The 26,762-nt window shown below is 28.9% G+C and overlaps 4 protein-coding genes across 5 annotated transcripts; 3 read left to right on the plus strand and 1 right to left on the minus strand.

Moving 5' to 3' along the window:
• The first annotated feature begins 1,086 nt into the window (after positions 1-1,086).
• LOC123305432 (transmembrane protein 198-B) lies at positions 1,087-9,063 on the plus strand. Of its 2 annotated transcripts, none has more exons than XM_044887145.1 (7): positions 1,087-1,374; positions 4,144-4,361; positions 6,151-6,261; positions 7,535-7,759; positions 7,823-8,059; positions 8,551-8,684; positions 8,744-9,063. In XM_044887145.1, the coding sequence occupies exons 2-7, from the start codon at positions 4,154-4,156 to the stop codon at positions 8,906-8,908; spliced, it is 1,080 nt and encodes a 359-aa protein (XP_044743080.1). In that variant the 5' UTR covers positions 1,087-1,374; positions 4,144-4,153; the 3' UTR covers positions 8,909-9,063. The 2 variants fall into 2 exon arrangements, with proteins under 2 accessions (XP_044743080.1, XP_044743079.1); XM_044887144.1 differs by lacking the exon at positions 1,087-1,374 and adding an exon at positions 1,423-1,537.
• Positions 9,064-16,361: 7,298 nt separating this feature from the next.
• On the minus strand, positions 16,362-17,863 carry LOC123294981 (trypsin-1-like). The gene is made up of 5 exons (XM_044876210.1): positions 17,758-17,863; positions 17,430-17,699; positions 16,870-17,031; positions 16,612-16,805; positions 16,362-16,556 (listed from the first exon to the last, which is right to left on the minus strand). The coding sequence occupies exons 1-5, from the start codon at positions 17,861-17,863 to the stop codon at positions 16,362-16,364; spliced, it is 927 nt and encodes a 308-aa protein (XP_044732145.1).
• A 1,261-nt stretch (positions 17,864-19,124) lies between these two features.
• LOC123295072 (zinc finger protein 658B-like) lies at positions 19,125-21,775 on the plus strand. The gene is made up of 3 exons (XM_044876319.1): positions 19,125-19,286; positions 20,177-20,335; positions 20,594-21,775. Exons 1-3 carry the CDS (start codon positions 19,125-19,127, stop codon positions 21,773-21,775), a joined length of 1,503 nt encoding a protein of 500 aa, XP_044732254.1.
• A 2,147-nt stretch (positions 21,776-23,922) lies between these two features.
• On the plus strand, positions 23,923-26,762 carry LOC123295163 (gastrula zinc finger protein XlCGF26.1-like). Its single transcript, XM_044876438.1, has 2 exons — positions 23,923-24,115; positions 25,116-26,762. The coding sequence occupies exons 1-2, from the start codon at positions 23,954-23,956 to the stop codon at positions 26,760-26,762; spliced, it is 1,809 nt and encodes a 602-aa protein (XP_044732373.1). The 5' UTR covers positions 23,923-23,953.

Genomic DNA, 26,762 nt, shown 5'->3' on the forward strand with positions numbered 1-26,762 from the left:
CACTAAATTCCTGAAGGGCGGGTTCGTAATTTTTGAAGTGGAGGAAAATAAAGTTTTGTTCAAATTAGAAAATTCTTTAGAAAAATGATTATTAAATTTGGTGCATGATATGCGAATATATCGCGTAATATACATACAAAAAAAATACAATCGAACTGACTTTCACGGTAAAAAGAAAAATGATCGAAGAAGTCTAGACGAAGAGTTAGACTTTTTTTTCGAAAAAATGCGACATTTCCAAAAATTGCCAAAATTTTTTCCTAAAAATAACTGAAGATTTGTGAACCTTATTCTCATAGCTCCACCAAATATCAACTTTAAAATCGAAAAAGAAAACAACATTTAAAACAACAAATTTTAAAACGACCATTTACGATCATTTTGCACGTTTTCTCGGCACCTACGCATCCAAATCGGACTTACCTACCAGACGTCAATCGATAGATTTTTTTGAAGTCTATAACTTTCTCCTTTATTTTTTTACAATGGACGTCAACTTCTTTTATTGCAAAAAACCCGTTATTTTAATTTTGGGAATTTTTCAGTTAAGTTAGCCATTGATTAGTCGTAAACAAAAAATGGTATGTTTCTTGGCTTGTTTTCTTCTATAACAACGTATTTTTTATTTTCTGATAGCAATTTTATCATCCGTTTCGCAGATTAATTGGATTATACCAAAAATTCCAATCGCAATATTTTCCAAGAAATTAGAAAAACCCTAATTTTCAGTTTAAGCTCCATTTCCGGTTTGACCCTAAGCCTCTACTCTATACGCCTTCCGCGTTGACCCAATATGCCTATTTTGAGTAATGCGCATTTTGGTATTCTTGAATTTTACCAAATTTTACGAGGTTTTCAATCTGAAAAAATTCTAAGTTGCTACAAAGTTATACAGATCTTTAAATCTAATAAAATGATGTCGTAACACTCACATTAAAAAACCATATTATACTATCGGTATGATTCAAACGTATATAAACTTATACGTAAAATAGAATGCATGCGTATACGTAAGTACGCATTATGTTGAATAGAGAGAGTGATGTGAATCTAAATAAAGAAAATCAGCCAGTGTTTATCATTAAACTCGCGAATATTGTTGTTGTTATAAATGATTAATTATGAATTGAGTATCAATCTGTGAAAAAGTTCATGTTGAGAATTAAAATACCGCCGGGCTTGCCCGGTGACAATCTTATTCAAATAAACATACAGTGATTATTTATACGATTTATAAAACTGACTGAAACATAAGTGTTGAATTAAAACTAATTTGATATGTGTATTCAGTTATAAATGTCAAACGATCAATTCACAATCTATTATGTAGGTCAAATCAATTTAATAACAGAAAAACTCAAATAATATTTTTCTGTAAGTTGTGAATATATTTTTATAGTTTTCATTTTATTGTTAAAATAATTTTATTATAAAATTTTTATTTATTCAATAAATTAATGACGTCATTTTACAATCTGTGTCGGTAATGTAGAATGTAAAAAAAATTAGAAATTTTCGTACATAAATTTGAAAACAGGTGAGTGTACATATTTTAAACACTTTCATTTGTTTATTTTTGTTAATTATAAATAAACATATTGGTTGTTAATTAGTTATAAATTATAAATTTTATTGCTTCAAAATGTTTTAAAAAGCTGTAATACTAGATTTTATGATTCAAAAAAAATTGAAACGTAAACATACAATAAAAAATATAAGATATTGTTATTAATTGTATTAGCGAAATAAAAAATGTTCAATTGTTCTTTTGTTGATATATTTATTTTTCATCTTTTGTTATTTTTCGTTTATCTTTGTTCAATTGAATCGAAAATTTAGCGTAGGTAATTTTCAGTCAAACGTAGCATAATTTGACCTTTTTTTTTAAAACAGTTCACCTTTCGCATTTTATTTTTTTCAAATGATATTTAAAGAAATTACTGATTCATGCTTTTTTATGTACAATATATGTCATAATTTAATATGAATCACTGCCAAAAACTCAATCTAGAATTTCGTTATCATTTTATGTTGAAAAACCACTCAAAAAATATTAACCAATAAACATTTCTAAGAAATGAAGTTATTTGATATTTTAATTTTGGTTTAGGTAAACCTTGAAATTATACCTCCACATCCAGACATAATTTTTTTTATGTATCACGAATACAGGAGAAATATGTATTTTGAAGGTCAAAGCTCTATGTAATAATCAAATGGCTAGACAGCGTATTTTTTGAAGCTTTCTTGTTATGTACAAGACAGATCATCACACCTATTATCATTATTTGTTTAGGGTTCAACGTTTGAACCTTTATACGTTAACAATTTATTTATGCGTTTATAAACGACTTTGAACTGTCGATACATTGTTTTAGTCCGGTCAATGAACGATTTTATTTCGAAATTTTTTGAAACAATTCTAAAGTCTAATGAAATTTTTTCTTTTGAAATTTTCATGTTTTTAAGTTTTACTATAGAAAATTTTTTTTCCTCAATTTATTTATTAGAAAGGGTCAAGGGTGCCTACAAAGCTATACCAACAGAAGTTACAAACATTTATAAGCCATATATCTTAACAAATTTAACTATTTTTCTTCGCCAGTGAAATGAATACTGTATAACGTACTATTTTTATACTACTTTGACGTACTTGTTTTGAATTATTCAATTATTTTTGTAATCTATTGATATATCATCCATTGTTATAGTAAAGTTGCTAACAAGGTCATCAGGGTCACTAACAGAAACAACTAGCGTTCATTTAGGTGATATTTCTGAATAATTACATGTTAACAGTTCATCAAAAAATTTGAAGTGATTATTAATTTGAAATCTTTTTATATTTGTCGACTCAGAATCGAATGTCCACACGAATGACCATATAAAACTTGAAATTTTTTATTATTCGCAGCAATGTTTTAGATAATACTTGTATTCTCTACTTGTATTTACTTGATGAAAGATCGCACTTTTATTAATAGTCGAATAAATAAGCCGGAAAATGTTGAAAACCTGTCAATCAGCACCGATTTCCAAAATTCTTTTTTACGTGTTTCTTAGACCTTCAGAAACATTTATCACCACATACTTCTGCGTTTATTTTAAAATTGAGGGAGTTTGAATCCCCCAAAACTGAGGGGGTAGTTAATCCGCCACATCACAGTGCAAAAAATATTTCGCCGTGGCATTCTACTGCTTTTATACTATATAAAATGACATTTTCCGAAAAAACAGAATTTTTTATTTTAAAATTTAGTTAGATTATTCAAATATCTATTGATACCGCACCTAACATAGTATTATTTATTATTCCTAATTAAATTTAAACATATATAACTACTTCCCTTTCTCGGCAGTCGGGTAAAATCATAATTTATTCATATTTTTGCAATCCCCTATTAATTTCCTTTATTAACCCCGGGACCAAAAAAAAGATATATAAGTTTGACCGCTATGTGTGTCTGCCTGTGGCCTCGTAGTGCCTAAAGGGGTGAACTGATTTTGATTTTTTTGTTTCGTTTGAAAATTAATTTAACGGAGAGTGTGAGCTTAGGGTTCCGTACCCAGAACTACTAAAAAATAGGCGATGATTCTCAAAATTGGTTCATTTTGGAGAAGACTCTAAGGAAAAATATAATTTAATGGAGAGTTTTCTTAGATATGTTTCAAGTGCGAGTTTAGAGTTCCATACCCGAAAAATTAGTCGGGAGTTTTTTTAAATTTTGTAAATTTCACTTGTTTTGATACCCTACTCGATAGGTTTAGTTTATTTTTAACGTATTATTATTTTGCGCCGAAAATTCGTCTTTTTTCCAAACACCTATCAAAGAACACTCAAGTTTTTTTTAAAACTAATATAACGATACCTTAACTGTCGAAATCCATCGAGATGGAGAATACGAGGTAATGAAGAAATTTACAAACAAATAAGCATATAAGATACGCGCGAAAAACATAACCACTCTTTGAAAGTCAGGTAAAAATGTGACTTAACATGTTCTTTCTCTGTGCCGTCCATATGGAATTTGATTATGTCTGTAGTTTAAAAAAAATGTCCAAATCGCAACCATTTTACTAACTTTTATTTTTTCAAAAAAATTCTATAAACAAAAAATGCACTTTTTATATTTCTCTTTACAGATTATAAAAAATGTCCAACAACGGTGTTCATACAGGACTGTTAGTTCCTCCATCACCACGGCCACCAAATTCATCATTCCCTGGGGATATACCTCGAATATATGATCACATTTCGCCATCGTTAATTATTTGTGATCATATTAATTACAATTATGACATTCCAATTGCCACATTATGCACTGTATATATTATATTTGGCATTGTATATAGTTTTTGCGGTAATTATTCATGTTTTTTTACTTGGATTCGGGTCAAATATATTTTTAAAGCTTTGTTTTCATCAAATTGAATTCAACATTAATGACAAAAATTCTGGCGAATTAAAAAATAACACAGGTCTACAGAAACAAATTTTTTTTGTTTATAAAGGTGCTGAATCCAAAAATAATATTCATTTCCTCATATCATGTAAGATTTTCTTCCAAAACTTATTTAAAAAGGGCAAAAATCGGAAATTCGATTAATTGAAGGGGTTAGTTGGAATGATGCTAACTACTGAAATTGAATTGGATGATACTAGGAATGATACCGTTTTTTTGTATTTGAAAGATTTTCTTCATTTTCTTGATGCTCCTGCGAGCACGATTTCGCGTATCATCTTATCAGAAACTACTCAGGTATCATTCATTTGTTGGGATTTGATGAACTGACAATTTCCAAAACTACGAGGTTCTCCTTGAGTCAGTATACTCCCTGAGTTCCTCCACTTTTCAAATAAGTTTTGCACGAAAATCGAAGGATTACTGATTCTTAGTAATTTGATAACTGATTCTTAAAAATTTAGTTGAATAAAAACAAAAATAAAGGATATAATTTTTTTTAGTTGCGGGCCTGTGTAATACTTTTCTTTTTTATGAAGTTAGTAAACGTGGATTTAGGGAGGGTCTAATTTCTCCCTCCTAAAGTAAAAAGATAAATTTTAATAGCAAATTTGTAATTAGCAAATAACTTGCTGGCCCTAACCATACTACATAATATAGCTGAATAGCCTGTAGATGGGGAGGAGTGTCTGAAACAAGTTTTGAGATTTTCACAATTTTTCATGGGGAAACCCAAAAAAACATAAGAATTGGATTCTTTTGACGATTGAATATTATTTTTTGACACTAAAAACCACTATCGTCTATAACCGTCAACGGGGGATAATATCCCGGGGTAATCTTATATCGATAGATAGAAAATAATGAAAACCTACCTCAAAACTTGTCGCTAATCGCAATTGTGTTTCTTAATTATTTACTGTAATTATAACTCCAAAAAATCTATAAAAAAGTAAAAATCCAGTTGATGTATCTCAAAAACTGTTCGCTCAATCGTTAAATAAACGATTTTTGTACTTTTGGGGACCAATTTACCTTATATACCAAGTTTCATCAAAATTCTGATTCGAATTTGTTACATAAAGTAAATTTGAAACAATAGTACAAAAATTGGATTCATTTTATTATTTAGTGAGCAGTTTTTGAGATACACTCTAAAATCCTATACGAAAAGTTTTATTTTTGATCGATTTTACTGATATCTCGAAAAATATTCTTTTCAAATCAACTAGATTTTGACCCATAAAATACAATAATCGTGTCTGTTTGACGTTTAGACGAGTTTTTTCTAAGATATAGGCTAAAATTATGTAAGATAGGCGAGACAATTGAAGAAATACCTCTAAAACTTGTTGTTCAATCGTAAAACCAACCAGATTTTCGTGTCTTTGGAGTTTTTAGGAAAAACCCAAGTTTCTTTAATTGCTTAGTTTTAATATTTTTTATAAAAACTATTTACCCAATCGTTAAAGGAACCCGATTTGTGTATTTTTCGGCTCAAAGTTAGCATTATTAATATTAGCAAATCGAATTTTTGGCATAACGGAAAATATCTTTTGAATCTTCTGAAGGTGTTGAATAACGAATTCTTCATTTTACGTAAACATTGCTTTAAAAATATAAAGGTTAACATTGGTTTTTTTAAACTAATTTGGATACTAATATTAATCATTTCATGAAATTTTAGGATATCGTTGCTTCAAACTTATAATGTTTTTAACTGGGTTTATTTTTGGGTCAATTATCGTATATCTAATATGTTTACAAGAACAATTACTACCAAGTTATGGAAATGCAGGTAAATTATAACATAAATTAATTATTAATATTTGCATGTATTTGATATATTACATAATATTCATTTGAAATCAGTCATTAGACGCCTCCGCTAATAAGTATAATCTAACTAAATTTATTGAGTAACTCTTTTTTATGATAATAACATTCATTTTAACAATCATAGCAGTTTATATTACTGTTTGTTTTCATCATTAGTGACGTCATATTGTGGTTGGTTTGTAACACTATAATGGGATATTTTTTACGTTGCGTCAATCGAAAAACGTTTATTCATCATAAAGTATTGCGTTGAATACATTCTGAGTCTTTTCCTAGAAATCGTTTTTTATCATCAGTTGGCGAGATATAAAATGTTAATATTACCAAAAGATTAAATTCTAGCAATACCTTTTTTTATAATCAATAAAAATCAATATCGATCACTGGCGTAAATATGTGGTACAATGACATTTTGTTCAACTTATTACGCTCGAGGTAACGCAAAAACTTACCACTCGGTCTACCACGCTGGTTGTTTGTCGCTGGCGTAATCTCCTCCGTAAGTTCGCTTTGTGGGCGAAATTTTAAAACAGTATCAGTATTAATGTGCTTAGCTCGCCATGTTTAGTCAAAAAGTATTCATGTTATTCGTAATGAAAGAAAGCTTTATTTAGGATGTTTCTTATTCTTAATAATTTGATTAAAAATATCGATCATAAATCGTGCACATTCTCTGTTTCTAGAATTATCAATTTGGGAACTCAAAATTTAAGCTCATGTATTCAGTTAGTTTAAAATCCCTCCATTGCGACATTTGATGTTGAACTTATCCTATGAAGGCAACTCTCATGAGGATAAGTTATATTTACGACAAATTAAGCAAATGTTTTTATCGAAACTTATGTCCATACAGTTTATTCTCAATTTTTCTGCCAAAATTTCTTCTTGATTCTTTGTAGGCTTCCACAATAATTTCTGACATGATGGGAGTTTTTAATAAGTTCCAAAGCTAAACACAAAGCAACTTTTTGAAATATACTTTACCTAAGTAGACCCCGAGAATTGTAATGTCTTATTAATTATCTAAAGATAATTAATAAGGTGTTAATTAATAACACCTTATTAATAATCTATAAATAGATTTTTCTACAAATCATAATTACTTTTTAGTTTTACCATACATAAGTAAATTATGTGTTCTGGTGCATTCGTCTTCCCATCGTATGCTAGCCCCTATTTTCTTAAAAAGTACATTTAAGATTTTTTTAATTATAATTGGCAAATTTTTTTAGGTGTTGCATTATTAGCGGGTTTCCTATTTGGTTTAATTACGATGTTAATACAATATGTTGGATTATTCATGACTGGTTTACATACAGGCCTGTTAACAGGTCTTGGAGGTCTTATTATTGCAGATCATGTATTATTAAACCCACCAAATTCAGTATGGATTTGTATTGGAGTTTTACTTGGATCTGGTTTATTATTTGCAACATTAAATTTACATTGGATGAAAGGTAAACAATGATACCAATCTAGCTGAAGTATGACGTAAATTAACAAACTTTTTACACCAATAGGTTTAACAATATTTGGAACTGCAGTCTATGGTGGTGCCATTATAGCAACATCCACTGATTATTTTGTTGAACGATGGTCAATGATTTCATGGATTTGGGATCGTGCTACTTTACGAGATCCTGTACCGCCACCGTGCTGGTTTTCATGGATTGTTTTAGGATTATGGCCAGGTATCATCATTGTCGGTTTAATTACGCAATGTGCAATTACTGGTCGTGGAATTTATCATACTGAATGTAATTTTATTTTATATTTATTTAAATGGAAAAGAAAATGGAGCAAATCAATTTGTTTGTTAAATGGCTCTTTTTTTACTAAGCCAATCACAGAAGAGTAGGTTAGATATTTCATTCTGGCTTTGCGAGGACACACTAACCGGAGCTAAAATGGAATATCATCCGCCTCGTTACAGTATGGGCATATCCTTCTGTCTTCTAACCCAACGAAAGATAGAAAAGGCATGCAGTATCCAAGATGGTTTATATCTTTTGTTTCTTGCCAATAACCAAGGCCAACTTTTGGGTATTATACTCAGCTATCACTTGTTAAGCTTGTCTGCAACCTACCGTAAATTTCCAATTTCTGTTCATAAACTTATTCACACGATCGTCAAGAGCGAAGAAATTTAAACAATTATTATATTTGCTCCATTTTTTCGTCATAAAAGAAGAATAAACTTATTTGTATAAAATTTTAAAGGTTTTAATTTCTACTATTTACTTTATAGCTCTGAGATCTCGGAAAAAATCTCGAGGCACAGTGCAAAGAGCACGAACCCGTGAAGAACGTGCTGAGCTACGCCAGAAAAAATATAGATATTTGTACCAGGTTCGAACTGCTCACGGTGATGTTATAAGTCAGGTACGTTTTTATAATAAATGCTATTCATAGCGAATTCTACTTTTTAAATTTGTTTACAGAGCTACGTTAAATCACTACAAAAGAAAAATGAACTAGGTGGACCTGGTGAATGTAGTACCTTACAATCAGACGCAACACACGTAACAATCTTGCCAGATTCACAACTGGCTGCACTCACCGAAAGTGAGGATGACAGTCAAATCGATATTCGAACACATCGATGAAATTCATTTATTGACAATAGTTTGTAGGTAAATCCTAACAAAAAAGAAAAAAGTCGTAAAAGACTTGTTTTCTCTCTTTCTCTCTGTAACTGTTTTGATTAACCACATAGACTTTGACGTAATATTAAAAAAATGTTTAAAAAAAGTACATTCATATCGACGAAATGTATTTAATTCTTTTTTTCGAATTTGATGAACAAATTTTATCAGTAATTACTGAAGCATAGTATTATGTTAGTGCTAAGTTTGCAGGTTACAGAAATCTGTTTTAAAACGTAGAATTCTAAGAGAGTTCTGATTATTTAACAAAGAAATGAATTCTTTAACTGTTAAGTTATTTTTTATGTTTGTTAACTGTTAAAATAATTTATAAATTGTTTACAATTTAATTTGAGTATTACTTGATTTATTAAATTTAATCATAGTTAATACATTTATTAATGGATGTCTTATATTAAATGGACTTGGGTAGACATTCCTTTTTACTGGTGTGTGAAAATATTGGTAATGAGAGTTATATTGAAAATTTTTTTTGCTCAGCATCCGTTTATTTAGTTAAATTTAAGTTAATATTTGGAAAAAAAACCACCTTCCGAAGTGCTTATACAAAATTCGAAGTCTGTCAGAGGATGATTTTATTTGGAGTATTACAATAAATTTTTATTACTATTGAAAAGTCAGACTTATATTGCAAAAAATCGTTTCTTTGCCTTTTCTTAAATTGCTGAGAGACAAAAAAATATTTTAAATCCATTTCGTCTATGAAATTTTCATAAATGTTTTGTAGATTTTTTTTTAGATGAAAAATAACAAGGTAAATTTTTCCACAAAATTATTGTGATCATCAAAGAACTTAAATGGCTGCCATAGACCTAAGGTATTTTTAAATATAATATAAACAAAATATAAAATATTACATATTCAAACTAAACAAAATTTCAAAGAATATATAACGAAATTTTATTGTAACCAAATTTGTTTTCTCCTAAACCGTCTCAGCAAGTATAGTCAAACGAAATTTATCTCATACCATTTACTTAGAAAAATTATCAGATAAATCTCATATCATACCATTTTTAGAGTATTAAAAAAGTATTTTTGATAAAATAAAAAGAAATCACTGTTTAAAATTTTGTAATAACCGTCCACATATTTTTGGCTACAATAAAATTTTAAAAAAATCTAACGCACAATTTTCGACAGCAACGATGTTTGAATATGATTTAATGTTTTGTATGTTCTGTTTTCTCTCGTTTCATTTATACTCTTCGAAACAATTAGAAATAACAAGCCAAAATAATTTTTAATTAAAATTGCCAATGTTTCACGTACAGTTAAATTAATTAGTCAATGTTCTTAAAAAAAAAGAAAACAAAAAAGAATGATGCATGAATTGTTGTGTTAAGACTAAGCACATCCTTTGATCCATTTTAAAATTATTTAATAACAGATCATTTGAAATCTGTACATAGTGAAGGTTCATCGTTGATAAATCAGAATACAGTGAAATTCGTTTTAAAAACTCTTTTTATTTCTCAAAGATGCTGCTATTTGAATACCTACTTTTGAGAAGAACCCTTTTCAACAGTTGATTTTTAAGTCAGCTCTTAAAGTATCATTTTATAATACCGTTGTGAAATTAAACTCAGTTGCTCAATTAGGGAAGCGATTTAAAATGCACATTTGCAACCCGATAATATTTTCAATTAAATTTTCTCGACATTATTTGATTTAATGCTTTGCCAAAAATGTCCTCGAAGTTATTAAACTTAACGTAATACAAAACGCCACCATTTGTCCCAGTTTTTGAAAAAATTTTGCATTAGGCACTTTTTCATTCAATGAATTTTGTCTTATAAACTCTATTGACTAAAAACGGGTAGTACAAAGTGACAATATTAGGTTTCTAAACAAAACGTCTCTTCTAGGTGTTTACGAAATCGCAAATTCATTCTTCTTCAAATCACGAGGAAAACAATGACCAATATCTTGATTTTTAATATATTGTCCTCCATTCCTTTGCCATCTTATATGCCCATATTTCGTCATCATTTATAACGCATTTCTTGAATATGACATCAGGCTTGGATCGATTAAGTAAGCAAAAAAAGAGACCTTATTTGACCCTGTGTGTTTCTTGTAAGGTATTTAAAAGCAGGCACCCATATTTCAAAAGAAAATTATGAATTTTTATCTTGATTCTTAAGAAACAAATTTTACTGTATCTGAATTTATTTATTTTTAACAATTCGTCTATTATTGGTCTATTTTATATTTTTGAATAATTGATACGTACGATATAAACGAAATTAGCGCGAACTAGCTTAGTACGGAATAGATCAAACAAGTTAACTATAGTAAACAAGATCGTTTTTGGGTGCACTTAATTCGCCATACACACTACTAGGTCAACAAATATACTGTGTAAGTTAATTATAGCGACAAAAAAAATTATTGTAAAAATTACAAATTTTAAAACGTACAATATTAATATAAAAAATTGACTTTAGTATAAATAGAAGCCCTTGGAATATGCGCATGTCAAACTTAAAATAATAATTCTCAAAACTCTCAATTTTTTTTGCAAAACAAATTCATTTTCGAAACGAAATATGCTCATTTTACACAAAATTTTTTTATTCATGTCACTATTGACAATAATTAGATGTGTTAATTTTTCAATCCGTTTTTTAATTAATTCTTGCCAATAATTTTATTATAATTTGCACTATATGTCTTCTAAATTAATTTATCTAGTAGTATTTTAATTATATTTTATTTAATTAAACATATTGTATAGCAAAGTCACAGAAATTATTTCGTAACAATGTGATTGAAATTTAACTTTCATTAATATTTTCGAAGTGGAGTTTTTATATTTTGTAAATCAATTAAACTGAAGAAACGAGACATCGAGACTTTGATGAAACCTAGTATCTCGAAAAATATATGTTTAAATAAGAGAGACAAGTATTTAATTTATTGTTCATTTATACAATAAAATTTTGGTCTTTCTCTTTTAAACTTTTGGAACTTTTGGAAATATAAGCTTACGTCAGAGTACTCTCGATATAAAGATATTTAATTTCCTAAAAAATCATTCCCTATCGAAAAAAATTTATCTAGTAAACTTCCTTGTGATAAGACAATCCTTTCTTTTCCTTATCAATCCAGAATTTTTAAATATCTGACACGATCAAAATGGATTAGTTAAATAAAAAAGAACATTTTGTGGCCAGGCAGAGTAGAATAATTAAATAAAAGAAGTGTTTCCTCATTTTTGTCATTTCGTTATTTTATACCATTCGTTCAGAACTTATCATTTATAGCAAGAAATGCTCTAGCTATTGAATATTTCACTAAAATTGAAAATGCAAATTTGATTTAAAACATTTTGATTTAGCCTGGAAATTTTAATATATTTAAGGTAATTTTGAAATAAATACCACGATACTCGAAATAAAAATGTATATTAAGAAATTCTTTTTAAAAAATATAATTACAAAACATATAACAAACTTACATTTCGCTAAATATCGATATTTCGATTGCAACGCAATCATCGTTAGTAGCTAAATTTATTCAAATTACTAACATTATTTACAAAATTAAAAATAAATATGTAAAACATTACCAACAATTACAGTAGAAGTTTGTAAATGTTCTTGTAATTGTATTTGTATTTTATTTTTATTTGTATTAATGTTTTACATATTTATTTTTTAATTTTTTAAACAATGTTAGTAATGTGTTATATGAATAAATTTAGCTACTGACTATGGTTGCGTTGCAATCGAAATATCGATATTTAGCGACAAGTAAGTCTATTGTTTTTCTTAATATAAATTTTTATTTCGTGTATCGTGGTATTTATTTCAATAACTATATCTCAACTCGAAGTCAACAAAAGTTCATTCTCTTATATTTTAGGTGTTACCTTGATTTTCAATGTCACAAATATATTTTTGGAATTTATATGATAAATCTGTTATTTATTAAAATAAAAACGTGATAATTTCAATTTTCTTACAAACAAGAAACTAACATGTTAAAAAATGAGAGTTGCAACTATATTTTAAAAGTACGTCCCTGCTGATTTCTCTCTGTCTCTTTCTAGCTAAACAAAATATAAAAATTTCACTTCTTTTTCGTGTGATATTCCTTCGACACAAAACTTTTTTATGTCAATAAATTTACTATTAACTGCTTAAAAATAATTGTTTGCTCAAATATTTAATATTATTAATTATAATATTAACATAACAAGTAATTGCTTTTTCGGATGTATTTTATACAGTGTGTTTCACATTAAAAAAAATTTTGAAAACCACTGTATGACTGACATAATTAATGCCAAAGAATAAACTCAATAGTCGTCCTATTAACACAAATTTAATTTCGACTGATGATAATTAATTAATTTAATTAAAATTACAAAATTAGTTTGTTTATTTTGAACAAAAAGAAAATTAATAAAAAATTATATTTAAAAAATATTATATATAAAAAGAAATTAATATTTCATGTGAATTAAAGTTCAATTTACATGAAATAGACAATATTAAATGTATATAAAAAAAATTTAATGAATATTCTTGTACTTCGTTGTATAGAAAATTATTGATTTCAAAAATTTTGATCATATTTTTCTTGAATCTTTCAAAATTATATTTTAAGTCTAATAAAAAAACAAATTATATATTTTAATATTTATTTTTAGTTATATATTTTTATTATTTTGTACGGTGAAGATTTGAAACTGGTTATTGTATAAAAAAATTTAAGACCAATTTAGTTATTTGAAAGTATACAAGAATATTTACTGTAAGGGTTTCTTATATGCGGGCAATAATTTAACAAAACGAAGGAAGTATTCAAAGAAAATCTTAATTTTAATTACTTTAGATAATTGTTTTTATTCAAATCACAAAGAAACTTTTTATGTTTATTTCGATTTTATCCATGTCTAATTTTTGGGATTTTATCAGCACGCTGAAAAACATGACATGAAATTCAAACTTTTGGTAATCTATGTTTTTGGAATATGTAGGATAAAGAAGATCGAAGAATAACATAAAAATCCATTTCATTTGCCAACTAGACGAGTAGTTTTCAAGATCCTGCCGACAATTTCAAAAGATTTATTTTATTAAAATCAGAATAAGGTTTACATAATTTTAACTAAGTAACAAAATCTACATAGGTAACACGTTATCTCTTGAACTAGATTTGTTAATAAAGTTAAAAAAGAAAAGTTAAAGAAGTTAATAAACTAGTTTTTTAACTCCTACTTAAAGGTATCGTGTAAACAAAGCCTTTAAATCTATCTAACTATGATCTATTTGTGCCCTTAAAAATAGTCTACAGCTCCATACAGAATATCACATTAAATACTCGATCAGTCGTCAAATGAGACCTTTTTATGAATTTCTTGGGTCAGAATTACTCTCTGTACCGAATTTTATCAAATTCTGAATTCATTAGGCAATTTTTACACAAAAAATGCAAAAATCGAGTTTGCATGATGTTTGAATGTATAGTTTCAAATGTATGTTTTAGTTCAAAATCCCAGAGTAAGAGCGATTGCTAGGATCGATTGCATGCAATTTATTTAAAAATTTGTATTATTAGTTCAAATTTTAAAAAATCATAAATCAAGAAGTGATAAATAGTATTATTTAAATATCAAGCATGAATTTGAACAATCCGTACTCCAACCCGTAGGCTGACCAAACTAGATTTGTCACCATTTAATTTCAGATTGGTTCGCCGACAAGTCAACTATGACCAATCTACAATGGAGACCTTAAATTAAATTACCTTACATAGAAGTTATTTGTTTTTAAACTCTATCTTAGCCCAAAAATTTTTTAATCATAAAATACTTCCAAATGAAATCTCATATACACAAACTACAGTAAAGATTCTATCTATATGTGGGCGAATTCTCGCTATTAATTTATAACATATTATATACTTTTAAATACTGTTACTGTGATCAAAAAATTTGAAATATAAAAGTTTGCTGTTTATTTCACACGAAAATTTTTAAAATGTTCAATTTATGTGAAATAAACTATAATAACTGTGTATATTCAAAAAAAGAAAAACAAAAAGATGTGATACGTTTTTTATAACGATTTGGATACTGAATTGATAAGGATTTAATAAGTTTTTACAACTTTTCACAAATAAGAAGATGGTTTATCATCATTAAAAAAGGATAGTTTTTAAGAGTGTGCTGGCCACAAAGTAAAGCAAATTAATATCTTTATTTAATAAAAAATATGTCATATATTATAAACTATAAAAATAAAACATATATATTATTTATTATTCAAGTATTGTTTCTTGATTGGTTAGTTTTTGACACCTTCCCCTCATTCGACAGCTTAGTTATAAGATAATGCCACAAACCGGGAAGATCGACAATAATAAGGGATAATGATTGGCGGGGAATAGGAAATATGCATTACTTTTTCTACCGAAGTAGACTCTGACGTCATAGTCTATGATGGATCTCACTGTCTAATTAGTAGTTTAAAATACATATATCATTCATATTTCTTGGCCGATTTTAATTTCAATATTTTAGATAATACCATAGAGCTGTATAGACATAGGAAACGCAATAAGTGAATAGGCCTTTTCATCGATTTTATTTTGTTTCAGATAGTTTTCAAAAAGCTATTCAACTAAAAAAATTTAATATACCTTTATCAAACGACGTTTTTTGACAAAGATAGAAAATATATGATATGTCTTTATTTGATTGACATCTGTTCGAAACAAAAAAGAATCATTTTTTTAAATTAAAAGCCCTATTCTTGCCCGCAGTAGAAATTATAGGCGTATAAGAAATGAAGACAGACATACGCGTCTATTTGATCTATCTTTGTCTGTTTCTATACAATCATATGCGCCTACCTTCTCTATTCTCTTTCTACTGCGATAAACCGTTTGGTGGTGACTTTGCAACTCTATGATATTATCTCTAAAACCCAAAAATAGAATAATCGGATTCATTGAATAATTTGCATAGATTCTGAAGTGTCATCCAAAATTCCATATGAAGAGCGATTTTTTTGTTTGATTTAACGGTAATGGCAATTAAAATCGCTCGCCTAAAATGAAAAATGTTTTATGAACAATTTAGAATACGAAACACTGCTTTTGCCAAGTATCACTTGCATTTGATCGATTTTATTTTTAACAAAAAAGTGTTATATCAAAGAAATTTAATTAACATCTTCATTTTTATTTTCCTTCGCCCCTTATTTCTTAAAATAAATAAAAGATGCAATGGGTATTGAATAAATCGAAGCATTATTTTAATTTAGGTAGCTTTAATTATTTCTTCGATCAAAAATATACATAAAGATTTCAGGAAGTTATTACAAAAATATAAAAACTCGATGAATACTAATACAGTAATACACATTTTTCATAACAGTTAATTTGGATAGCCATCCAAAATATTATTCTTATTGTAAATAATCCTTGCGATCCAATCACTGTAACAGGAAACTTTTGTGTAAACACCAGGATATTTCGGCCGTGCACATCCAATACCCCAACTGACTATTCCACAAATATAATAACGACCATCTTTTTCATTTTTACAAATTAACGGGCCTCCAGAGTCACCCTAGAAGTGAAATTTATTTCTAAAAAATAAACAATAATAAAGACTATCCAATTACCTGACAAGAATCACGACCTCCTTTTCGTAATCCAGCACAAAGTTGACATCCGTTAAAGAAACTCTCTAAGCCCTCACGTGCAAATGTGTCTCGACAATATTTTGAATCTATAAAAGGTATATTTACTTGGCGTAAAATGTTTGTAACTGCGCCTAATTCTGTTGGTTTTCCCCAACCTGAAATTGTTCCAACCCCTGAAAAAGATTATTATTAACAATCAACATTAATATTTTTTCAAAGATTTATCTTTTCTATTACCTTTAAATTCATCGTAATTGTTCGGTACACAAATTGGAGCAACATATTTTGAGTCAAGTTCTAAAGGTCTTGATAGTTTTAACAAAGCTATATCGTGCGTAAAATTCGCCAATTCAAAACTGTGAGTAATCACACGTGCTACTGTTCGTACTTGTTCCGTTCCTAAGAAATATTTGCAATTAGTAATATTCATCAAAACCTGATCTCAAATGGTTTCACAAAACGAAATTTTAAACATACAGAAATATTGACCAAAAACAAGATTGTGTAGCAATTTGAGTCTGCAAAATGTAGAGAGCGAAATATCTCGATTTTGCCAAATCACCACATTATACTGTACCAATTCCTCAGAAAAATTTCGACTTTAGTACCAAAGAGTCAAACAGATGAAGGATGCTATTACACTCTCCTTAAAATGTGGTAGGGGTATGTTCGGTAATTTTCAATCTGCTAACATGGTTTTTTGGGTTCCGGTCTCATACTATCCATACTCAACTTCTTTCAAAATCTGCTCTTTGCATATAATTCTAGTTTAAACGGCAAAATAATATTAAACTTACCATCTAATTCATAAAGTTTATAATCACCAGCCACAATTCGTATGCTATTTTTTGGAACATTGGCTACGCAGTGTGCAGCCGTTAATATCCAATTTGAATGAACAATAGCCCCACCACATATATGTTTAGACATGTTACCCATAAATAATTGCAAGGAAACTAGCCAAGGAAATTCACCATATGTAGCTGGAACGCCACCTACTATTCGATTATCTTCATACCCATGTCGAATACCGCAAGGAATCTCATACTCAAGTGGACTTTGATTTCCTAACAATGAAACACATTTATAATAACTTGAATTATCGTATTTATAGCAAAAGTTTACCATCTCGATTGTAAATTGGCACGGATGAATTTTTTAAAACAATGATATTATTTTCTGCTTTTATGAAATGGAAACAAATATTTAACATTAATATAAAGCGATACATTTTATTTTGACGAATTATTCAAGACTATTAAAATTGTTTTACAACTGAATTCTACTAATGAGAATTTAATTATTTTTTTACAAACTTGAAAAATAGCTAAAAGGGCTTTGATAAAAAAATTTTATAATATATTATAAAGAGCTTATTCACATAATTTTATTTTATAATTTTAATTCGTTTGTGTGTAAAACTAACAAAAACATAATTATTGAAATAAATACCACGATACTCGAAATAAAAATGTATATTAAGAAATTCTTTTTCAAATGTTATTTCGAGTATCGTGGTATGTATTTCAATAACTATGGCTCAACTCGAAGTCGACAAAAATTCATCCTTATAACAAAAATCATTTCTTGTTTTCGTGCGTTATTTTTTTCTGAAAACGATTTCTTTTAAATGATTTATTGTTTATGCCTTCATTTAAATTAAAATAAAATTTCTTGATGACTTCAGGCTCAAACGACTCGATTTTTTCTCCGATTGACTATAAATATTGCTTTATACAACATTAAGGATGTACGAGTACCAAGGTAATTTTAAATAAAAAGCTTGTTTTTTAAACTTCCCACTATCGGAAGTTATTGTAATGGATCCGATTTTCGAAGCCGAAATTTTCAACATATCTTTACGTTTCATGGTTATATCACGGTCACTAAAATTTTTAACGAGCCGTTTTCGAGCTACGGGTGATCAAATCTACACATACATTGTAGTTATATAGCCCGTAGCTCGAAAACTACTCGTTTAAAAAATTTTGTGGCAGTGATAGCTTTTAATCAGAACAATTCGAAGAAAGATTTGGGGGCGGTTTGAAAAAGTTTCACAGAAAGCATTTTTCCTAGTCATATACTAATACTATATTATATTCGTAGATTTGATCGCCCGTAGCTCGAAAACTATTCGTTAAGAATTTTTGTGACCATGAGTGGGTTATAAAAAGTTTCACAGAAAGCCATTTTAATAATGTGAATATACCATTAGAAAATGAAGTATTCATCAACTACATTCAGACGAACACCGTAATAAGTGGTTTTTTCCTGAATGGCTCTATAAATTACGTTTTTATTCATCCGATCCGATATATTGAAACAATATATTTAAAATATATTCGAAAAATATAATATATATGTAAATCATATCTGTTGTCATCGCAGCGATTACTGAACGCAAAGTAATCGTTTACTGATTATTGAGTTAGTTCGAATGTAGCCATTTTCATCATACTTTCGTTATTTGTTCATACTGAGTAATACTTAAAATGGAAATAGAACTTTATTCAGTTAATGATCTACAAAAATTATGTCGGTTATGTATGGAAACTGGATCCGAATTATATTCAATTTACGATTTAACTCCATTAAATGAAGTGGGAGTACATATGCAGTTTTTAGAAATGATAATGGAATGTACTTCACTGAATGTAAGTAATTACTAAAGTTCACAATGTGTCTTGTTCCAACTAGCCGTGTCATTTTAGCATTTCATAGAGAATTTTTTTGTACCTCAACCTATCGAGTCAGTTTTTTTTTTTTTTTTAAATGATCAGTCCATATATTGGAATCTACATCTAACTTTTTGCCGCTAAAAAGTTTTGGTTTTGCTATGGGTCTAATAGGCCAATTATTAGAATCCATTTAGGAGGTGATTTTTGAAAATTTTAAAACCTTGAAAATATGGACCAGAAACTTATACTCGGGGGTTTTAGAATCTGTGAACACTATTCCGAAATCAGAATTTCGGTATAATCTCCCCCTCTTGGGGTAATTTACCTCGCTGACCCAAAATTGCAATATTCTGTAAATATTCAACAAAATGGATCAAAAAAGTATACTCGGGGGTTTTTGAGGTCACTGATCACGATTCCGAAGTTAGAAAGAAGATGTACTCCCCTCTTCTGGGGTTATTCGATCCCCCTGGTCCAATACAACAGGATTATGTAAATATTCGACAAAATGGGCCAAAAAAGTATACTCGGGGGTTTCGGTAAATATTCAATTTGGACCAGCGGGGTGAATTACCCCAGCAGGGGTAATTCACCCCGAGTATATCGAAATTCTGACTTCAGAATAGTGATCAGCGAAACCGAAAACCCCCCTGGACCATTTTGTTACATATTTTCAAGGTTTTGAAATTTTCAAAAATCACATTTTATAAGAATGAGCTTTTTTGGCGCAATGCAATGACCAAACTTTCTAGCGGCAAGAAGATAGATGTAGATTTTGAAAATTGACCCGATAGGTTGAGGTACATAAAAATTCTTTCGTCTAAACTGTTAATCCCAAGATACAATTAAATTTTTTCCTATCCCAGATTGAATCCGGCGACGGTTTACCAGAATCCATATGTATGGAATGTATAAATTATTTGAGTACTACATTTAGTTTTAAACAACGTTGTGAGAGATCTGACAAAAAGTTAAAAGAACTTGTCTCATTCTTTAATGAAAATAAAAAAGATGATGAACTAACCGTAAATGAAATACACGAATCAAAAACAATTTCAGCTATCGATAATAAAAATAATATTAAGAATGAAATTAATATTTTGGAAAGTTTAGGATCAAACGAAAACGTGGAAATTACAAAAACTGAAAAGTTTTATGAAGATACTCATTTTGATAAAAAAATTGTGAGAAAAAAGAGGAAGAGAAAAAATATTCAACTAATACCAAAAGATTTAAAATGTTTGTTTTGTTTTAAACAATTCAATACGGGTATAAATTTAAAGCTACACTTAAGTGTATGTCAAGCAAAAAATATTAATTGTGGTGTTTGTTCGAAGTATTTCTCAAGTACAACGCTACTGAAGTCTCACCTAAAAAATATACATTCAATCGAGATAAATGATGAAGATATTAGCAATATTCATACATGTGATATATGTGATGCTATGTTTTTCGATCAAGATAAATTTTTGTATCATTATCAAAACCATATCGATATGGCAACCTACTATCGCAATGAAAGCGACGACCATTCATTAATTTGCTATTATTGCAATGTACATTTTGCAAATGTTACCGATTTAGAAAATCATATCCAAATTCATAAAGACGATCAAACTATATTTTCATGTCAGTTGTGTGATTTTAAAAATACTGATAATGAATCTGTTAAAACACATTTGGGTAAATCTCATGGAGTTAATCACCTCGTTTGCAATTTATGTTTATTAACCTTTGTGTCAGATCGAAAATTTCGTTCGCACGTAAAAACACATAAATTTATTAATAAATTGAATTATTTGTGTCACATATGTGATGGAAATTTTTCAACACGAGAGGCAATACGACAACATATCATAATTCATGCAAAAGATATCAAAACATGTAAAAAATGTTTAAAATCATTCAAAAATCTCACTGATTATGAAGCTCATGTAAAAGAACATGTTAATAAACCAGCATTATGTACAGTTTGTGGTAAATTATTTACGAATAAACATTTTTTAGAGTCTCATATGCTTTTGCATGATGGCATAAAACCATTTTCATGTAATATATGTGAGAAAAGTTTTCGTACTAAATCAATTTTAATAAATCACCAATTAACACATAGTGATATAAAACCGTTCGCTTGTGAAGTATGTGAATATTCATCTAGACGATTGGCTGATTTACAAATGCATTTACGCGTCCATACTGGTGATCGACCCTATAGTTGTACATTTCCTGGTTGTAGTATGAAATTTAAAACATCTAGTTTACAGCATCAACATGCGAGATCTCATACAGGTAGTGAAGAAATGTTTACATGTGAAGTATGTAATAAAACAATTGCAAAGAGATCCTTCAAACAGCATAAATTTATACATACGAATCAAAGACCTCATAAATGTGATATTTGTAATAAAAGCTTTAGACGTAGAAATCATTTAAATATTCATAAAGCCAGAGTTCATCCTGAATGAATATAGAATGAATAGTAAATTATTGATTTTTAATCATTGTTGATATGGATTTTTTTTTAAATAAATAATTTATTTTCATAATTTATTATCTTTTATTAGTCAAATTATCCACGTGAATACAGATCTATGTAGGGACAAATCGTGAATTTATGGGGCAGGTTCTTGTTATACGGTATAGGAAAAAAATAGGACATTAAAATATTTTATATATATAATATGACTGAGTGTTTGTATATACAAACAAGAACTATACGACATTATTGTAAAATAAATTTATTCGCAAGGTGCGTGAGTTTTTTTGTAGGCGTTTCCATGGTAACGATACACTACTTTTAATTATAAAATTGTATGGATGCATATATAAGTATATGGATTGCATTTATGACTAACATTGAAAATTTAATATTATTGTCTCACAAATTTAAATAAATAATTATGATAATTTACATTTGAAAAATAATATTATTTCTTATTTTCACAATTTTTAATGCATTAAGTTTAATTAATTAGTGTTTTTCAATAATTTTAATTTGGCATTTTCTATAACATTAACATGTAAAGAATTGCAAATTATTCATAACAGCCTCCTTTAACGTCAAAATATTTCAGTGGAAGTGCTGGCATCGATTTTATTGTCCCTACCATGACTGATGAGATATAAACTATAAAGCTATCTTTCTGCATTTTTGTGCTGCAAATTTCTTTATTTACTCATCACATTTGGCATTGTAACTTCTTTGTTAAATCGCAATTTATGGAAAGAGCTGGTAAATGATTTAGTCGATGGTTCAGTATAGTTTTCCTACATTTTTTTCTATATACGACATCCTGGAGAAAGAGCGCTCCGCTTCGTATTTAATAACTGGCAACATTAAAAAAATCTTTCAGATGATATAGCAATTTAAGAAAACATCAGCAAGTTTCTTTCTTTACACCAACATCAATATCGTTCTCAAAGAGATCAGTTTACCAACCTTTGATAGATTTTTTTTTAAATTTTATTTTTTTTGCTAGAGGCTTTTTCAATGGAGACTGGGGGGCCTTATGTATCCAGAGGCCCCGGGCTACAACCAATCAAGCTCTTAAGTAGGTCCTTCCCTGGATATATGCACTGTAATCTATGTCAAAAGTCAACGAGAGAGGCAGAGGTGTTTTACCCTTAAAATATACTATGAGGTTTTGAGACTAGTCTGACATATTTCTATAATCTATTATTTTCCGGCTACATTTGGGCTTCTTCAGTGGGCTCTTTTAGTTTAAATTAGCTTAAAATCGGTATACATGGTTGTACTCTAAATAGAGAAATATTATAATAGCGGTGGTCGATTTCAGCAATTTGAAGTGGGATTCATTAAGAAAAAACCACTTCTATCTATGTTTTTAATCACAGCTTCTTCAAATTGAGCTAGAGAATTGAAAATTTGTATGTGAGTTGAGTATCAATGAAATCCATTTTGTGGGTGTCAACTTCCCAGCTCGCATACTCTTTTTTTACGGCGATATATTATTTTTCGCAGTATACAGTATTTAAAACTGCATCTTAAATTGAGTTAAAGGAAGAACTGAGTTGTTAAGGCCTTTAGCAGTATCGAATTGCCGAAACATTATTATTGGGGTATTATTGCGTCCATCAAATTTCTTACAACCCTGAGAATTTAAAATCATTAAAGTAAAGCAATCTTCAAAAATTCCTTTGAGAACTTTAACCCTGGGATCCAACAAATCCTGAAAGTAAGAACCCTAAATAACACCCATGAGAAAAATAGCAGTGTATTGTAATAGGTAGATTAAAAGTCAATATAAAAGTTTTTTATTTATTTGAGCGTCCCTCATTCAAGTTACATTTAGTTTCCCTACTTAAACAACCTTAATAGTAGCAAAAGTATAATATGAATTAAATTTGAAGTCTATTACTGAACCAACAACATTTCACAAACACCTCTATATTTGTAAACGAAAAAAAGGAGAGTTTTTGTAAGCTCTTCCTGCCTAGAATCCATTGCAGAGTTACAATATAATACATATTATAATACAAAAATAAAAAATAATATTAAATTGTCAATGTATTATTGATATGTGACCTCGAAGATAAGAGAATGTACGTCATATGAGACATGTGAAACTGCCTTTATAAAGATGTGATTAAGTTAATCGTGTATAATTTTCAATTGAATAAAAATGGAATTTGGATTTGATTCAGTGAATGATTTACAAAAGTTATGCCGATTGTGTATGGAATCGGGATCAGAATTATTTTCAATATATGATTTAACTCCTTTAAATGAAATTGGAGTACATATACAATTTGTAGAAATGATAATGGGATGTACTTCGCTTAAAGTAAGTTCAATCATTTAACTGCGATTGCACTGAGATAGCAATGTTTAGGTTTGTTCCAACAAAAAAAAAAAAAAATAATAAACTTAATACATGTAAACTGACGTTCTAAAAATGCATACATATATTTGTTTTCATTTTGACACTAGATGTCAGAAGTGGCCCGAAATTGTGGAATGTCCAAAAATTTTTTAATGTCTTTGTAATTTAAGAATATCGAGAAAATTGCATTTTCTTTATCCACGACCGAAAGTAAAGAAAAATAGTATACATCACACGGACAGAAAGCTTGAGAATCCGACACTGCCGATATGATACTCGAGGCGATGGCATCATGGCTCAAACTTCAGGAATCTCAAACTTTCCGCCCTTATAGTATAACATACTATTAACATCTTAATATGTAATCTCGCGATGGTGCATAGCTGAAAACAGAAGATTTATCTCTAGCGTTAAATTGTAAAAATGAGCGACAAAAAAGTTTATTAAAATCGAAAGTCGATATCTCGAGATATATATACTAACCGAAATTCCCTAGCCTCATTTTTAATAAAGCACATGGTAATCATAAATAAAAGGTGAATATGATTGTCAATTGTGGGTTTATCAGTGCCAAAAAAATTATTCATAAAATAACTTCAGAGATTTTCATTTTTTAAATTAAAATTGTATACAATATTTTAAATTGTTTTATCTATTCGATAGTATATAAATTTATTTACCCAGTACTGTTAAAATCAATCCAGAGTATAAAAATCTAAACATACTTTAGCTTTGTAGGATGCGACGCTGTTTTTTTTCCAGATGGTAGAACGGCCTAAACTGACCACGTAACCTAATTTGACGCTCAAACTCAGCGTCAGTATGTACAATAAATGGTCGACCGAGGAATCTAAGGGCCGAAATGATAATAAGTATATGTATGCATTTCGAGAATGTCAATTAGTCAATAGCCTTATGTCAAATTGTCGGGACATGTAGCATAAAATATTATACTTTACAGATAAAATCTGGTGACGGATTACCAGAAGCTATTTGTATGCAATGTGTCAATTATTTAGGGACTTCATATAATTTTAAACAACGATGTGAGAAAACTGATCGTAAACTTAGAGATTTAATCAATTTACTCAAAGATAACAAGAAAAGTGATATCTCAGAGCAAGAAGATTTTAATGATTCTTTATCCTTAGACCATTTTGATATTGACATTAAGGAAGAGATAAATGGGATACAAGATGGTAAACTTGAAGTTATCGATTTAGAAAATAATACAATTAATTCAAAAGTCGAAAAAGATAGAAACAGTTTATCAAAAATTACAAATTCAAAAGAAAAACAAACGGATGATAAAAAAAGTAGTTTGAGGAAAAAAGGAATTACAAAAAAAGAAAAAATTGGAAGGGAAAATAGAAATTTATCATGTTCATTTTGTTTTAAGCAATTCAGAACTGAAAACAAATTAAAATCACACACGAACATATGCCAAAATCGACCTATGCATTGTGGACTTTGTTCTGAGGACTTTTCAGATATAACCATCTTAAAGCAACATCTAGCTCAAATACATTCAATAGAAACAGATATTAACGAAGATCAAATTTACACGTGTGATATATGTGACTCTGTATTTACAGATCACAGTAAACTATTATTCCATTATAGAAATCATATCGGAGTAGCTGCATACTATCCGGACGAAGTCAACTCAGGCGATAAAGTATTGACATGCAGTCATTGTAATACAACTTTTACGAAAATATTCGATTTAGAGACTCATTTTAATGGTCATAAGTCAGATAAATCAACATTTATTTGTAGAATATGTTCGTATGAGACAATTGAAGAACAATCAGTCAAAACACATTTAAAAAATCATGGAATTGGTCCCCTTATTTGTAATATATGTTGGTTAAGTTTTATTTCTAATCGTAAACTTCGATTACATGTAAAGGCACATAAGCAAGTAAATCGATTAGAATATACGTGTTTACTTTGTGAAAAAATGTTACCAACACGTGCTGAGATGAAAAATCACATAGCAGTCCACATAGAAGATCTACATTCGTGTTCAAGCTGTTCAAAATCATTCCAAAACGTAACTGAATACGAATCCCATCAAATGGAACATGCAAAATCAGTTTTATGTACAATCTGTGGGAAACTCTTCCCGGGAAAATCAGTTTTAGATTCCCATATGCTTATACATGACGGTTTAAAACCTTTCTCTTGCTCAATATGCAAACAAAGTTTTCGTACAAAACATATTTTGAAAGGTCATGAACGTGTTCACAGCGACGCTAAACCATATGTTTGTACTTGGTGTGGATACTGTTGTAAACGCTCTGGTGATCTTTATATTCATCATCGTACTCATACTGGCGATCGCCCGTATAGTTGTTCATTTCCTGGCTGTAATAGTACATTTAAAACATCCAGTTTTATGCATCAACATTTAAAACGACATACGGGGGAAGCAAAGATGCACACATGTGAAGTATGTTCGAAATTATTTTCTAGCTCAATTGCCTTAAAACGGCATATGTTAATTCACAATAATGAGCGACCTCACGCATGTGATGTTTGTGGAAAATGTTTTAGAAGAAAGCATCATTTGAAGGGACACAAAGCTAAAATACATCATTTATAA

This window comes from Chrysoperla carnea, chromosome 1, assembly GCF_905475395.1.
Source record: "Chrysoperla carnea chromosome 1, inChrCarn1.1, whole genome shotgun sequence".
Taxonomy (NCBI): domain Eukaryota; kingdom Metazoa; phylum Arthropoda; class Insecta; order Neuroptera; family Chrysopidae; genus Chrysoperla; species Chrysoperla carnea.